Source organism: Petromyzon marinus, chromosome 37, assembly GCF_048934315.1.
Source record: "Petromyzon marinus isolate PM22_M1 ecotype Great Lakes invasive population chromosome 37, UKy_Petmar_22M1.pri1.0, whole genome shotgun sequence".
Taxonomy (NCBI): Eukaryota; Metazoa; Chordata; class Hyperoartia; order Petromyzontiformes; family Petromyzontidae; genus Petromyzon; species Petromyzon marinus.
Window position 1 is genome coordinate 22,351,573 of NC_133703.1, and position 17,144 is coordinate 22,368,716.

At 48.3% G+C, this 17,144-nt stretch overlaps 1 protein-coding gene across 1 annotated transcript in view; it reads left to right on the forward strand.

The window, feature by feature from the left end:
• UBE2O (ubiquitin conjugating enzyme E2 O) overlaps positions 1 to 12,067 on the forward strand; it is a 30,301-nt gene extending 18,234 nt beyond the window's left edge. The window contains exons 11-20 of the mRNA XM_032967073.2: positions 2,472 to 2,590; positions 3,307 to 3,441; positions 4,477 to 4,566; positions 5,103 to 5,490; positions 5,821 to 6,041; positions 7,252 to 7,390; positions 8,410 to 8,546; positions 9,366 to 9,569; positions 10,332 to 10,389; positions 10,897 to 12,067. Coding sequence (XP_032822964.2) covers positions 2,472 to 2,590; positions 3,307 to 3,441; positions 4,477 to 4,566; positions 5,103 to 5,490; positions 5,821 to 6,041; positions 7,252 to 7,390; positions 8,410 to 8,546; positions 9,366 to 9,569; positions 10,332 to 10,389; positions 10,897 to 11,759 — 2,354 coding nt within the window. The 3' untranslated portion in view covers positions 11,760 to 12,067. The remainder of the gene's footprint in view (positions 1 to 2,471; positions 2,591 to 3,306; positions 3,442 to 4,476; positions 4,567 to 5,102; positions 5,491 to 5,820; positions 6,042 to 7,251; positions 7,391 to 8,409; positions 8,547 to 9,365; positions 9,570 to 10,331; positions 10,390 to 10,896) is intronic.
• Positions 12,068 to 17,144: the final 5,077 nt, after the last annotated feature.

The following is a 17,144-nucleotide window of genomic DNA, read 5'->3' on the forward strand; positions in this document are numbered from 1 at the left end:
AACGGACATCCGATGTCGCATTCGCAGCACGTCCGTCGAATATAGTGGGACGGTGGTGGGTGTGCACACCCGAATTGCAGCGCTGTGGAAATAAGGGTTGGTGGATCGCACAAATGTTGCGAAGCTCCCTCCCTTGTAGGGGGCGATGAGGTGCCATACCCTGGCATGCCAGAAGTGTGTGGTACATCAAAGTGTGTGGACGAATCTTTCCATCGGTCCCTTCCCCCCTTTGCACTTGTGAGTAATTTCCGGGTGCTTCGGTTTTCCTCCCACCTATATATTAACATGCATTTATTGGCTGAAAACATCTTTATATACAGTGAGGGGAAAAAGTATTTGATCCCCTGCTGATTTTGTACGTTTCCCCACTGACAAAGAAATGATCAGTCTATAATTTTAATGGTAGGTTTATTTGAACAGTGAGAGACAGAATAACAACAACAAAATCCAGAAAAATGCGTGTCAAAAATGTTATGAATTGATTTGCATTTTAATGAGGGAAATAAGTATTTGACTCCTCTGCAAAACATGAGTTAGTACTTGGTGGCAAAACCCTTGTTGGCAATCACAGAGGTCAGACGTTTCTTGTAGTGGGCCACCAGGTTTGCACACATCTCAGGAGGGATTTTGTCCCACTCCTCTTTGCAGATCTTCTCCAAGTCATTAAGGTTTCGAGGCTGACGTTTGGCAACTCGAACCTTCAGCTCCCTCCACAGATTTTCTATAGGATTAAGGTCTGGAGACTGGCTAGGCCACTCCAGGACCTTAATGTGCTTCTTCTTGAGCCACTCCTTTGTTGCCTTGGCCATGTGTTTTGGGTCATTGTAATGCTGGAATACCCATCCACGACCCATTTTAATGCCCTGGCTGAGGGAAGGAGGTTCTAACCCAAGATTTGACGGTACATGGCCCCGTCCATCGTCCCTTTGATGCGGTGAATTTGCCTTGGTCCCCTAAGCAGAAAAACACCCCCAAAGCATAATGTTTCCACCTCTATGTTTGACGGTGGGGATGGTGTTCTTGGGGTCATAGGCAGCATTCCTCCTCCTCCAAACACGGTGAGTTGAGTTGATGCCAAAGAGCTCCATTTTGGTCTCATCTAACCACAACACTTTCACCCAGTTGTCCTCTGAATCATTCAGATGTTCATTGGCAAACTTCAGACGGGCATGTATATGTGCTTTCTTGAGCAGGGGGACCTTGCGGGCGCTGCAGGATTTCAGTCCTTCACGGCGTAGTGTGTTACCAATTGTTTTCTTGGTGACTATGGTCCCAGCTGCCTTGAGATCATTGACAAGATCCTCCCGTGTAGTTCTGGGCTGATTCCTCACCGTTCTCATGATCATTGCAACTCCACGAGGTGAGATCTTGCATGGAGCCCCAGGCCGAAGAAGATTGACAGTCTTTTTGTGTTTCTTCCATTTGCGAATAATCGCACCAACTGTTGTCACCTTCTCACCAAGCTGCTTGGCAATGTACTTGTAGCCCATTCCAGCCTTGTGTAGGTCTACAATCTTGTCCCTGACATCCTTGAAGAGCTCTTTGTTCTTGGCCATGGTGGAGAGTTTGGAATCTGATTGATTGATTGCTTCTGTGGACAGGTGTCTGTGATTACTCGGCAATTATGAGATGCAATTTGCATGAACGCCACTTTTACATTCTTGTTTGTAAAAAATCGATTATTTACAATGTATGCAAATTATTTGTAATATTACATACATAGGTTTGTGAATCGATTATTGATTGTTGTTTATGCATCTATGGGACCTCTTTTGCCAGTATCAAAAAAATTATGAAAAATAAGAATAGATTTGACCCTCTCTGGCAAGAAAACAGGTGTTAAGATGTTGTCCTTTTGGCGTTTTATGGTCTAACACTGGTGAGACAAGGCCATGAAGCAGGCTGTCTCTGGTATAGGCCAATCCGTTTCAAAGACAATGCAAGTATATTATCAGAAAATGTTTGTGTGCATGATTTGCCACAGGTACGTGTGGTTAATGCAGATTTGATGCCTTGAAAAAGGTATCTCTTTGGTGTTTGAATCGTTTGTGCAATCGATTATAGATTCAAAAAGTCACGGAATCAATAATCGAATCCAGTTCACATGCTGTAATGGTTGAACTGATAGGCGCCCGAGAATGTTGAAACTGCACGGTGCATTCCCATGCTATTGGTCACGTGACAACCCATGATGTCCAATAATAAATAAATAAATCGGCCCCACTGGTAGATCACGGCCTCCCCACGCACCGTATTGGTCATGGGATTTTGCTCGGCTATACTTCTCTGTGCTGGCCCAGTACGAGTCGGTGAAGACGTGAGGCCCAGGACCGTTTTGAATATCAGTCGCCGCTGACGAAAACCACAGCCCGCTAATCGCCATGCCACATTTCTACCCAGCCACCACTGTCTACGCAGTTTTTCAGTTTGTTTACAGAGTTGTCACAGTCCCTGTCGTAAATGTTTCGCAGAGTCATCGATCAATAGCGAGCACAAGGAAGTGTACGGCGTGGTGAAGTCTGCCGACCACAGGGGTCGGACCTGCTGCATTGCATGGTACACCTTGGATGAGGACGGCTTTGGCCTGAAGGTGAGAGCCCTGCGTTGACGTGTATGGTACCAGCATGCCCTCCCACTTTTTGCCGGAGAACTGTGCACGTGTTGCCGCCTGTACGTTCAACACATTTGTGAAAAGTTGTCTTGGACGTAAGGTGATTGTACCGACCTGGGAACAGATGCTGTTCACGTCCAAGTGTGTTTCTTCGCCATTACTATCATCGTTATCGTCGTAATGTTAAATCTGCTACCGGACGAATAAATGAAGCGAATAGATATTTATTTACAATCGTGCCCCACCAATTCCATTTTGTTTGTCAGAGGATGCAATGTACAAGTGGATCCGATCTAAACTCGTTGGGTCTCACTGCAAAACGAGTTGTGGCGTACGTGTGAGGCATCGTGCTTTAGTGGCAGAAATACTATAAACCTTACCCATATGGAGTTTTCAGAGTCGATAAGGCAAGAAAGATTGTAAATGTCATGGGTTACTAGTTCAGCACACCGGTGTGTTGGAGAGTAAACCCAATTGTAAATGTTGTGGATTTACTCTCCAACACACCGGTGTGCTGAATTAGTAACGAATTAGCATATTCTGTTTACGTGACAAACCTCACTAATTGCCTGTGTGTGTCGGGTCGTGGCGGGTTTAACGACACATTTGTATTTACGCGATCTAACCAAAACAAACCCCTCTTTGGACAGTAATTGGTTGCCGTTGAAACAGTCTCTCTTTCAATCTGTTCACAGGCCCCGCGACTGCTTCATCAAGAAGACGATGTCAGCGTTTACGATATCTCTGACCACACGGACTTTCAGTTCCAGATCTCCGACACCGTTATCCGTTTGAGCAAAACCGAGATGATAATCCCAACCACCGAGGAGGTAATTGTGTAGCCGTATGTGCATATATATGTATGTGTGTTGTATATTAAACACGGATGCTGTTTTCAAATAGGTTTTTCTTCGTACAAGTGTTACTTAAAGTGACTGAGATGGCTTGTGATTTAATAAAGCAATAAAGTATTGGAAAGATAAATGCCTTTGTTACTACAGAGGAACGTATTTAAACTGTGATGAAGTGGGAGACCAAACCTACAAATAAGCAAAAATTGTGGGCTAATGTTTTAAAATATTAGGAAGTGGAGTCCACTTCCCACCATTTCCAAAAATTACTCCTGTGATCCATGAGAAAGGTCCTGAATAAAAACAGACTTATATAAATTCGGCTTGCGGTCCACTCCCGTGCCTTTTGTCTGTCATAATCACGGATAACAGGAAGACTGGACACCGATACAGTAACTTGCTGACCTTCTCCTACTGGACATGTGTGGGAAAAAAGAGCTTCATTGCTCATCAGATTCCTCCAGGATAAATTAAACATTCCGATTCTGACACGCTCAACGTTTCAACCATAACTTGTTTTCTTTTACATTTGCTGGCACTTGTATCAACCGCCTTGGTTAAGCTGGCTCAGGGGGAGTTGCAAGGAACTGCCTTTATTCGTAATTTTACGGTCGTTTGTCAAGCCTCCGCTGGAATGGAGGCCTCCCCATGCCGTGCGGGTCGTCGGGGTTAGTTATCTGACCTGCTTCACCATGCTGGTCCTTGTGGGTTGGTGAGGTGGGCCGGAGCTGCTTCAGATGTCACTCGTCGCCCATGTTGCCTGCGGCCATGAATTAATTTTAAGTGACCAGGTTCATAGCGCGGTGCCCTAACCTCATTGCACCGTCGGTCCGTGGTGTATATATATATAATGGGGAACTGTAGACCTGGTAAAAATCTTTAAAAATGTATTGATGACGATGGCAGGATGCGCATGTCTGCTGTCGTCCAATTAAGATGTTTAATGTTATATTTTTAATTGTTAATGGGCAGAGGAGCGTAATTCCGTATGTGTTCTTTGTTAACCTCTTTCAGCCATGCATTGGACAAGTTGTGAACATGGACGAGTCTGGGAAAGTGAAGGTGCGGTGGATTAACAACAGTATCTCCAGCTTGTATCCACAGGTGAGGTACCTGCAGCAGTCTCCCTCAATGCCAATTATTAATTTGCTACTAAATTCATGAAGCTCGTACGCGTCTTAACGTTGCATTTGTTCACTTTATTGGTCCACTTAAAATGACACCTCTTGAATTAATACATCTGTGGCCAAATGTAACTATTAAGCGTGAATAAAAAAATAACGAACCACATTTTTTATATCACTTTAAAGGAATCGTATGTTCCTAAATACGTGTAGCCATTTATGGTAGTGCAGCAGTTTCTGTGAATACAACACGTGGCTTTCTGCGTTCAAGAAAGTGTAAATCGTACAATGAACATAATCTATGAGGAACTAAACTTTCATCTAAAGTTCTGTTGCTTTTAGGGACTTAACTTATCATACACTGGTGAAATTGATCAAAGGGGTTGTCCAAAACTTTTGAGATAGAGCCAGAGCAAGAAAACAACCATTGACGAATACACAAACGCATTCCGCAACCGGCATTTTATTTATTTGGCTTTTTATTTATTGACTTATTTTGCGCCCCCACACTATCAGGAGCTCTTTAAGGTAAGCTCGGATTTCGAGGACTCCGACCTCGACTCGGTGGAGGAGGAGTGCGAGGAGGACTGGAGCGACGACTACGACAGCTGGGAGACGGACGACGATGGCACCGAGATGGAAAACCAAGCGCCGGCTTCCGCCGTCGAGGACGAGGCCGGCGACGGCCCCGCCGACGCGTCGCCCCCTTCTCCCGCTGCCGACAAGCGCCCCAAGCCCCAGCAGCACCTCTCCGAGGCGGAGGCCGACGGCTCGAAGGGCGCGTCCGGCGGTCGTGCGGGAGCCAAGAACCCCGAAGCGAGCGCCAGGGAACCAGCCGGAGCCGAATCTGGAGCCACGGCGTCCGCGTTGAATAGGGCCAGCAGGGATTTGCCGGAAATTAAAGGCGAGGCTTTGCCTGTTCCATCTAATAAGAATGAGAGATTTGTATTCGTACGGCACTCGGAGCGTCCTTGCCATCATAGCGTCTCCTCTCCACCAATTCCAGTGCCCTGCTGTAGTCTAGCCAAGGGGACGTCTGCGGTGGTAGCTGTCGCTGTGTGGCGCAGGGTGATCGCAGCAGCATCCTGCAAGTGGGCATTAGTCTGCCGGTAGGAGGACAAAATTGCTGTGTTTTGTAATTTTTTCACGCGTACGTCATCAGAACTGGAACAGGGTTAACATCTCGCCACCGCGGGCGCCCAGCTTAACTTGCGCCCAATGTTACCGTGTGCAGAGGCGACGGTGCGCCTGCTGGAGAGCCTCAAGAACATGACGGTGGAGCAGGTGCTCGTGGGCTCGCCCACCACCGCGGCGCAGCCCTGCCCCGAGAGGCCGAGCCGCGACCACAAGTTCCTCAACGACATCAAGAAGCTGCAGGAGCTGCTCAGGAAGACCATGGACAGCATGATGTACGCAGAGGACGACGATGAGGAGACGGAGAAGCCTTCCAATGAGGCGCGATTGCATTTTCTACGACACTACATACACTACACCATGCTATACACGGCACACTACATTATACACTACAATACACTGTTATAAACTAAAATACACCACTCTACTAAATTGAAAACGAATTTCTTTAGAATTGATTTTTGTGTTTATTTTGTATGTCCTTCCCCCGCACAGTCGATTAGCACGGTTGGCTACGCACGGTGCGGAGCAACTTCAACATACATACGCACGTACTTTCAGACGTTAATAAACTGTCTGTTGCAATCTGTGACGTAGCTTTTGTGAGTTTCGTCAAATTGCAGTGATTTACATTCGCTTGCGGGGACGCGAGGCAAAAATTCAGTGTAGGTTAATTATAAATATTTCACACATTTGTGAAACACAGATGCACATCACCTGCCGAAAGTAAGGAAAGAATCTGAATAGAGCAAAAAAACAAAACGCGTGATGGCTTACCACAGCAAATGGGGGTAAAGATGTCCCAAGCATTAAAATTGGCTACGCTTAAAGCAGTGCTTAAATTGTACTTGTTTACGCGAGTAGCTCACCATCAGTTTAAATAAAAAGAGTTCAAATAAATAATTAACGTGCAATACCCTTGTCAGTCCACTCCTGCATGAAGGCCTCCCTTACACCATATCGGTCATGAGAGTCGTTTGGCCCTACTTCACAACGCTGGTCAGTGCAGGTTGGTGAAGAATTGGGTCCAGGACCGGTTAGACATTACTCGCAACTTATGTTAGCCGTGGCCGCCAATCAAGCTCAGGTTGCCTGGTTTACTAAAAAACAATAAACTATATATCTTTTTTTTATAAGCGACCTGGCCACAAATGATAGCTCAATGAAGTGGCTTATCACGTGGAAATGTATTGCAGCCAAATAATCTAAACGCGTGTTTCTAAATGTGGAGGGAAAAACCGGAGGACCAGGAGAAAAATCCACGCGACCACGGGGAGAGAGAGAGACACACCAACTCGACAGGGTCGGGATCGAACCCACCACCTGTATACCAGGCGAGGGAGTTAACGTCTCCTAGCCACCGTAGCAGCGTAAACCACTGGGCCCTCATTTACATTAATCATCATCACCAACATCACGTTGGTCAACAATGCAGGCTGGTGAGGTTTCTGACAGTCGTGTAAAACTAAAGCTACCTGTCCGCGTCTTCTTGAACGGGACCCCCTAAACACCGACCGCGTTTGCCTTGCAGAAGGAGGAAGCAGCGGTGTTCAATCCCAGCAAAACGGCCAGTGACGCCCCCGTGCTGTGCGAGCGAAGCGGTGCCAAGCCCGGAGTGATCCTCACCAGTGCACAGGGAGAAGTCTTCTCGGTGCTCGAGACCGCCCCAGGTAAAAGCGGCGGGGCGTCTTTGAAGAGACGCGGAAAGAGAAACATGCGGGATCGGGCGAACGGTGTCATTTTCAAATGAACCGCAATGCCTCGCTGATCGCTCGTCAGGGAATGTAAACCGTCACGTGAACTCCGTTCATCATCGCAGCAGCGGCGGCCTTTGGCTGGCCATTGAATAAAGATGGTGGTCACCGCATCGCGGCGCTTTCGGATGCGCTTCTGCGCCGTCTGGAACGCTCTTTCTGCTGATATTGGAAAGCCACTGGAGCTATGTACTTTTAAATAATTTGGATTGAAACTCATTTCTTCAGAATTGCTTTTGGTGTTCAGTTTGTTGTCCTTCCCCCGCACCTCCGGTTAGCGCGGTTGGCCACGTACGGTGCGAAAAACGTTCAACTTACACATGCGTTCTCAGTGGCTTGTCAGTTTTAAGGAAGGCACGCACGCGGGCTTGGGCAGGACGCGTCTACGCATAGGGACGGCGGCCCACGGTCAAGGATAATGGCAGCCTAGGATTGTAAACTCAAAATGCGGGGGACGTCCGCCGGTTAGACGGAGCGATTTAAATCGCCTCTCGAGCGGGTGCCGCGCGGATTGTCGACTTGTGGGATCCTGAGAGATGGGGGCGGCCCCTTGGGGGACGGCGTTCCTCTCCAGCAGGTGGATTGACCGTCGCCGATGATGATAGCAACTGAATGCTTGAAGCGTCTCAAGACAACTGTGTTTAGGGAAGTAATACAAATTATAATTGCCCTCCCTATGTTTGATGGAAACTTGGAGGACAGACGGCGTTTATCATGGATCAGAATTTTGATTTAGACTGGAGGAATCCAATGAGCTATGACGCTCTTTTTTACGGATGTCCAGTCGGCTCACAGATGCCACGTAGGTTTCGCGTCCCAGCATGCAGGAACCAAGGCCACACTTCGAGAAATACCGCCGCGTGTTGTTTAATCCCCCGTTTTATTGCCGTCGCCACGAATGTTTAAATGGGTGCACGTTTTCGCTCTCGCCGTAGACTCGCACATGTTCAAGAAGACCGAATTTCTGCCATCGGATCCCAAAAAGTTCTTCAGTTCCGTCAGAAAGGAGATGGCACTGCTGGCAACGTCGCTGCCAGAGGGCATCGTCGTGAAGACTTTCGAGGACCGCATGGTGCATCCTCCCATTCCACGTTTTCTCGCTAGTGTATTTGACCGAGGATGTAAGGGGTTAATCCATGAGCTCTTTCTGCCTGTCCATACGTGCATCGGTACCTCCGTCTGTTCATCCTGTCTGCAACGGGGGAGGGGGGGGCGGGCCATCGTAACTTTCATACAGATGACCCATTATGAACAAAACTTTAATAAAGACGCCTTGCTATTGGGGACATAACATATATAATAAATATGTTTCAGAAATTTTCAATACACCAGTGGATGAATGACATCCCCACTGCATGTTAGTCATGGAGAGGTTATTATTATTTTTATATACCATACTTCTACATGCCGGTCAGTGTGGTTTTATGAAGGGGAGGGGGCTGGACCGGTTCTGACATGACTTGCCATGGATGGTCGCTGTCGCCGTGACGCGAACTCGGGTCTCAGAGTTCACAGTGCAGACGCTAACCACGCTACCACCATTCAATTTGACCGGTTTAAATTTGATACATCGTGCACTTCACTCAATGCTTTTTGGTCACGGGAATGTGGTGGTACCCCTACGATTCGATTAATAGTGCTAATTATAAAGTGGGGGGGGGGGGGGGAGGAAGGGGAGGTGGAGGAGAAGGGGAGATGGTGGGTGAGAAGGAGAGGCTGGGAAGAAGGGGAGGCGGGGGGGGAAATCGGGGAGAGGAGAAGAAGGGGAGGCAGGGGGGAGGCGGGGGGGTAGAAGAAGAGGAGGCGGGGGAGAAGGGAAGCCGGGGGGGAATTAATTTTAGCTAATAATCTCATGCCCGGCCGTTGACACGTTTTGTATGTTGTTTCACAGGACCTGTTCTCGGCGCTGATTCACGGCCCAGCGAGGACTCCGTACGAGGACGGCCTTTTTGTCTTCGACATCCAGCTCCCCGCCATTTACCCGGCCTGCCCCCCTTCCTTCCACTATCTCTCCCAGTGCAGCGGCCGCCTCAACCCCAACCTCTACGAGAACGGGAAGGTGTGCGTCAGCCTGCTGGGCACCTGGGTCGGAAAGGTATAACGCTGCACGTGTGCATGGGCTGCAGCTGAAAGGCTTTGTGGAGTTTGTTTGCATCCACAGCGGTTCGGCTCGGATTGCGGTTCGAGCCCGTGGGTTCGGCACGGCGGCCGCCCTGGTTAGTAACTGTGGAGGGGTGCGTTTAACCAAAAATGCACGCCGTCCGTTTCACGTTGGACGTCAAAGATGCCCCGCGATGTTATTTAGTAGCATCGCCTCCTTGCTGGTAGAACCCGTCTCTCCACCGCGCTTATGCAGGCCATCGCTGCATTTCAACTTGTGCTGAGTGGAGGCAGCTGTCACCCGTGTCCCATGGGCGAGACTGCCGTTGGCCATTGGAATGGTTGAGATGAGATGTGATGATGCAAGGCGCTTTTGAGCAATGGCCCTGTGCATGCAAAATCCCTCCAATTCACCATCTACAAGTGGTCGTGGAAGCCCTCACCAGAGAATATTTCAACGACTTCATCCACGTGGAATTTTATTTCTTGCGTGTCCTTAACATTAGTTACTTTGTGGTTTGAAAAGGTGTTTTTTGTATTTTATATTTGTGGGTTTTCTTCAAGTGTATGCCTTTAAGAGTGTTTAAAATAAAGCCTCTTGTTAGATTAACACGTAGGCTTTCGTGACCAATATAATTTTTCACGTGTTAATTTACACGTAAAATTACGCGATCTAACCCAAAAAAATCTCTAACCCAAAAAAATCTCTAACCCAAAAAAACGCTTATTGTTTGTTGTTGTTTGCACGATATTTCAGGGAACAGAGAAGTGGACTAACAAATCAAGTCTTCTTCAAGTGCTGATTTCTATCCAAGGTAGGACCCCCCCCCCCCCACCCCGTGGGATTGTGAACTCAGCCGTACCGTTGTTGTTGCAAGAAGGAATAAAATGTCCATTTGTAGATCACATGCTGTTGTCATTTAAAGTTTATAGCCTACGGCCTTGTTGCACTTGTAAATATTTCTAAAAAAATTATATAATTTTTAAAAAGACCACGTTTGAAAAGCGTTTATACTTTATGTTACTCGTATACAGGGTAATCCATTAAAGTATCGCCCATTATAAAAATGTCCGCCGCTGGCGTTGGCAAGACACGCCTGGCATGGAGATCCGTGACCGTTTTGAATCTCCGCGTGTATCATGTTCGTAGTCCACTTCGTGGGGGTCCTGCACTTGTTGCACAGGACGAAGGGGGATATATCCAGTGAGGTGATTTAGTGAACCGTGCTATGAAGAATACCCAGTCTTGGAATAATTTGTACGGTGCCCTTCACACCTAAACGTCAAAGTGCCCTCGCTTTAACTCTCCGCGTTCGTCTCAGGGCTCATCTTGGTGAACGAGCCGTACTACAACGAGGCGGGCTTCGAGAGTGACCGAGGCCTGCAGGAAGGCTATGAGAACAGCCGCTGCTACAACGAGATGGCTCTCATCAAGCTCGTGCAGTCCATGACGCTGCTGCTCAACCACCCGCCCGCCGTGTTCCAGCACGAGATCCGCGAGCACTTCCAGGCGCGCGGCTGGCGCATGCTGCACCGCCTGCAGGCCTGGCTGGACCTGCACCAGCTTCTGCAGCAGCAGCAGCAGCAGCAGCAGGAGAGCCTCGCGGCGTCACCGCCGTCCACCGAGGCCTGCGCGGCGCCGCCCGCGCTGGGGCAGGGAGCGCCCTCGCACGGCGGCTCTCGAAGCGACAACTTCCAAGCCACCAACGCCCAAGTTGCGGAGGACGACTGTGCCATGGAGTGCGGCGACTCGGCCGGCGAAGGGGCCGTCGGCGGCGCCGTCGGCGCCGTCGGCGGCGGCGGCGATGCCGACGACGGCGCCGCCGGAGCGGTCTTCGGCGGCGAGCCGACGGGGGAGAGGGCGCGCGCCGAGGGCAAGGCGCTCGACAAGTCGGGCGAAGAGGCGGAGAGCGCCGTGAAACCGAAGAAGCGCAAGAAGAGCTACCGCACCTTCCTGCAGGGGAAGAGCGGCTACCCCGACGTGGGCTTCCCTCTCTTTCCCCTTTCCAAGGGTTTTAGCAAAAGCCTCAAGACTTGCCTCCAGCAATATCAGTCGATTCTGATGTCCTTGGGCATTCCCGACAACATCGTGGGCAGGCCAGAGAGCAGCGCGGCACGCACAGACGCGCAAAGGGAGACGGAGCCGGCACCAGAACATAACCAACACGACAGCTGCAGGCATTAACCGTGTCCCCCAGGCAGCTTTATCGGTCCGCTTTCAGATTTACCAGGAACGCAAGACACAAACTAAAATATCAATGCATGTTTTCAAAGGTCGCTAAAGGACGGTGCATCGTTAAAAAACTAAAAAAGCCGAACGTGGTTTGTGGGATACCTCAAGCAGAGCTCTCGTTATTAAATTCCCAGTTCGATCGCCAATGTTTGTACGTGCGCACATGTACAAATTCTCAGTAATATTTTTACTGTTGAGGAAAAGAAACGGGAATGTGTTGATAAACCGCATTAAAAATTAAACGTGAAAAACATGGTAAACCGCTTGTGACGCCTGTTATCTGATTATATATATTTTTTATTGCCACAAGCATGTGTGAAATACGTATTGAAATGTGTTGCCGATTGTCATATGGAGCGCACGAAGCTTTGCGTGCTTCGACGGCACAATTGAGCCAACGGCTGTGACCAGGGTTCATCCTCGCAATTGGGATGGGGCGGTGGGCGTATGGCTCACGAGTTTTGAGCAGCTGAGCCAGCACCGCTGAGAACCTGGTATCAAACTAGGTTCTCAGGCGTATCGAGCTGCGATGGTATCTGCCCTTGTCACAAGCGCTTTATTTTGGCGAAATTCTCGCTCTTGGAATGACAAGTGTCACTCTGAAGATCACGCAAAACAAATATTCTCATTGCAGGGAGCGTGAGAGAGTGGTGACCCTTCCCCGTAGAAAGAATGGAAACGCGACATCATTTTTCTGGAGCAACGAAAAATCTCTTCCGTTGTCAATCCTGTGACAGGGCCAAGCGCCGCATTGCAATGTTTGCGATTTCATTCATCTCGACACAAAGATGCCGAGAGCACACATTGGGAATACATTTTGGGGGTGGGTGGGGGGAGTAACAAAAAAATCGGAGCCTCGAGTCACTTTTCTGGAGTCGCGAGGTCCCGAGTATAATGACTGGTGTCACCCAAGCTGCTGATAGATTTTCTGTTGTACTTGCGTCACAGTCATCGATCCAACCGTGACATTTACACGATCCCAATTTAGCGCGTCAAAAATCACGGCGGTGGCAGCGCCGTCGTATGCCTGACATTCAGCACCGGAGGCGAGGGTTTGGTGGATCGAACAAATGTTGTGATACTCCCTGGCCCGTGGTTGTCCGAAGTGCCCCCCGTACCCTGGCCCTCCACCTGTTCCATCTGCACGGGATAGATTATTGGCCCCATCGCACGCGTGGCTTTTTCGCTGGGTGCTCCAGTTTCCTCCCAACTGTAAATAATCATCAACTGGCCAATAACACCTTAAAATAAATCTAGCTATAGGATCGCAGAGCTTGTGGAATTGCGCTTCCTCGCGCCTCCCGAATTGTTCTCGCGTCGAAGCGAGCGAATGCCGCGCGGAGCGTTACACGTTGGAAGTTATTACAATAAAGAGACGTAAAAAATATATATGCATTTCTTTTTAAGGTTTACAAGTCGATAACTTTGGGACAAAAAAAACAAATCTCCGTAATGATTTTGTAATCGCTCCCATGTCGCTGTCGTTTCAGGTTGCAGTGCGGTGTCCGTTCATTAACGGTGATGCGCCATGCGCACGCCTCGCGTGTTTATTCTCCACATGCGCACTGTTACTCGTCACCCCCCCCCCCCCCCTAGAAGCGAGCGCACCGTTCAGTGACGATCCATTCGTTGCTCCTCCGCACCGCGGAGTCGATGGGTGTCCCTTGACTGAGTGCGTGTGGAATGATGAGGGGGGGGGGGGCGGCGGCGGCGTGCCCTGTGTTGGGGCTAGCACCGAGTAAGGGTCAAGGTTCATATTCACGCCCTGACGAAAGGGGGCTAAATATCGCGGTCGGCCTTTGCGATCAGGAGAACTTCTGGAGGCGAATTCACCGCGGTGCCTTTTAACCAAACCTCGGACAGAGTGCGATATTCGCCAACTCGGCAGAGGTGAGCCGCGTGGTGGGCCCTTGGGATGCGAGTTTAGACCGCGTGTGGATTGTGATGTGCGAGGGGTTGCCACCTTAGGGGGCACAGCTGCTGTGCATCTGCCAATCTCAGCCAACCCATGGCACCACCTTGGTCTGTCCCGTGACCTCTCGGTGAGCCTTCGACACTCCACGTGACCTCAATGTTCACCTGGCCTGGCACAAGCTACGTGGTGACATCACCGCCACTTAGCAGCGAATGGCGACTGTTGTTGCTGTTTTGAGATGACTCGATATAAAACTAATGGTTAGGAAAATGGCATGCATTCTTTGGGAGAATGAATGAAGAACACCGCTCGGGGCAGCTGATGAATTCACACAGCAAGCAAACAACGCCCCCTTGGGGTGCACAGAAGGTTGTACAAGCTTGGGGAACTAAAAGTGCGGCATTCCCAACGAAAATGTTACATTTGAAAGTTTGTTCGCTAGAGGAATGCAATATTGGATTGAAATCGCAGTATTTTAGAAGTGCCACGGCACTTTATTCGATAGCTTAATAGGCGTTCCACATGCATGAGTAATCCATTATAAATAATGTTATACAGAATGGGACCTTTTTTTGGCAGTATCAAAAGTATGAAAAAATAAGAATAGGTTTTACCCTTTCTGCCAATGAAAAGGAGTTGTGTTAAGATGTTCAAACACCACCAAGTAGAAACCCGTTTGCAAGGAATTGAGTTACTGCATTCACCACACGTGCAGTACTTGTGGTGAACATGCAAACAAACACGTGGCTCTGATCATATTTGGCACTCTCTTTGAAACTGATGGACCTACACCTCGTGTTACCAGTGTCAGAGCTTGTTCGTGTGCATGGTCACCACAAGCACTGCACGTGTGGTGAATGCAGTCCTCGATTTCTTGCAAAAGGTTTCTTTGTGGTGTTTGCACATCTTAACACAACTCCTGATTCATTGCCAGAAATGGTAAAACCTATTTTTTATGTTATATACAGTATCGTTTATTTCCCAACTTGGATTATACAATGGTTACCCATAAATGCCTCCTTTATTTCCCAGTCACTTTTGATACGAACTGCTACAAAATGTAACATTCATCCTTGAGAATGTCACAAACGTTTGGCTGGTTTTATTTACTAGTCTCCACTTTTTTATTGTTTTACACAATTGCATCAGCGTATGGGACCAGAATTCCGTGACAATGAAAGGATTTCGTCTATCGTCACGTAACCATTCACAACATCCGTGACCTCCGTGTAGTTTTGTTTTAATGTTGCCGAACTAATATTCCTGTTGCCGAACGAATAACTTTGAGGTCGCGCTCATTACACACAAGGTGCTTGCCACAAATGAGCCACAATACATTGCTGATCTCATCGAATAGCATGAACCATCGCGTGAACTCCGGTCGTCATCCTCGCAGCAGCAGCAACAGTAGCAGCTATTGGGTAGCCATCAAACAAAGACGGTCACCGCATCGCGTGCTTTCAAATGCGTATCTGCGGCCGTCTGGAACGCTCTTCCGATATTAGGAAACCGCTAGAGCTATGCACTTTTAAATCTAGATTGAACACTAATTTCTTTAGAACTGATTTCGTGTTTGGTTTGTTGTCCTTCCCTCACACCTCCGATTAGCACGGTTGGCTACGTATGGTGCGAAAGAAGTCCGAGAAATATAATTGGCGTGTGAAATTTCATTCGGTCCAGGGACTCCACCCTTAACTAAATCACACTGGTCACAGTGGTGAAATTTGATCAACACCACCCCATAACCATGACGAACGCACATGGTGGAAGATGCCTTTGATCCAGAAGCGGATTGATTGACAAAGGGCTGTAAATCGTTATGATACAGATGCGAAAGAAGTCCAGCATACATAGGTACTACATGGGCAACTGCATGCTATGTGAAGGACGTCTTAAGTTTTATACAGTGGATGTGGCAGCGGTGTCTACCAAAACAATGCAATGGGCAGAGGAGAAATGGCCTTTAATGTGGTTTGGCATTATCATTTTTGGAGCGGGGCTGTAATCCATCTCGCATGTTAATCAGATGGCTTTCACGTGAATGGCGAAACGTTTGCATCAGTTCACGCAAAAAAAAGCATTGGATGAAAAGAGAGGGCATTGCTGTTGCCGTATTTTGCAAGCCACTGACCGATCGTGGAGACAGTTTTACGATGGCAGTCCGAAAAACGATGTTGCATTCTCCGTGAAAACTTCAAACCACTAAATTGAAACCACATGGTTCGTTGACTTTTCAACGTATTGTTAAAATATGGCGCCTATTCCGGTTTGCTTATTTACGTATTAATAAGCTCATATTATTGACCAACCCCTAGCACAGAAGACGGTGTGAGAAAACACCAGAGAAGGTGATTTCCAGGCAGCTCACGGCATAATTGTGACCATAAGCTCGCTCCTCCCGTCGTGCTTTACACGCACACGTGACATCACCACACTGCTTGGATGACGATGATGATGCACACAGCACTGCATTCGACCAACTCCAACGATTCCAAAACGAAGACTCGACTCGTGTTGTACCCTGCGCTGCTCTGCAGCGCGTCGTGGTGGTGGTGGTGGTGTCAACTGGAGGAAGAACACCGCCCCCACCACCACCATTCTCAAGGGATACAAGTTGCCATCCCGGTCAGGGTTTGAGTAGGTCCTACATTCCGGTCACCGCATCGCGCGCTTTCAGATGCGCTTCTGCGGCCATCTGGAACGCTCTTCGTTCCGATATTGGGAAGCAACTGAAGCTGTGCCATTTTAAATTGTTGAGATTGAAAACACATTTATTAAGAACTGTTTTTTTATTGTTTAGTTGTCCGCATCCCCGATTAGCACGGTCTGCGACGTCAGGGCTATATTATCCAATAAATAAGCACCGGTAAGCACCGTGCCTGGGGCCTATGAAAATAACATCTGAGCATGTTTTTGTATGATAAAAATGTTTATCAAGATATCTTCTTGAATACATAGATTTATATAGCAAGGGTAAGCACAGTGTATGTACAAAGAGGCATAGTCGTGTCAGTCGTTTTTATTTATTTATAAGGTGAAAGGTAAATTAACACCGGAGGTGAACTTTTCCAGATTTTTGTTTCATTGCGAAATTATCAACATCTTCAAATGGTGTTATTCGCACACTCCCATTCTCAATAGAGAGCGGTGCATAAAAACGAGTCACACTTTGTGGAAGGTCACCTGGTGGTTCGTACTTTGCGTCCACTCAGTCTCGCCGTGCAAATGGAATTCCCGCAACTTGGCTTGGGGCTTCGAGCATGAGGATGAACTTCACGCGGGCTTATTTTGAGCGGAGACTTTGAGTCTCATACTCTTTGGGTTTTTTCGGTAAAGTCACGTAGGTAAAATAAAATAAATGAAAACAACTAAATTAAATCACGACGTTTCGGAGGCAACACAAGCTTCCGTCTTCAGGTGAA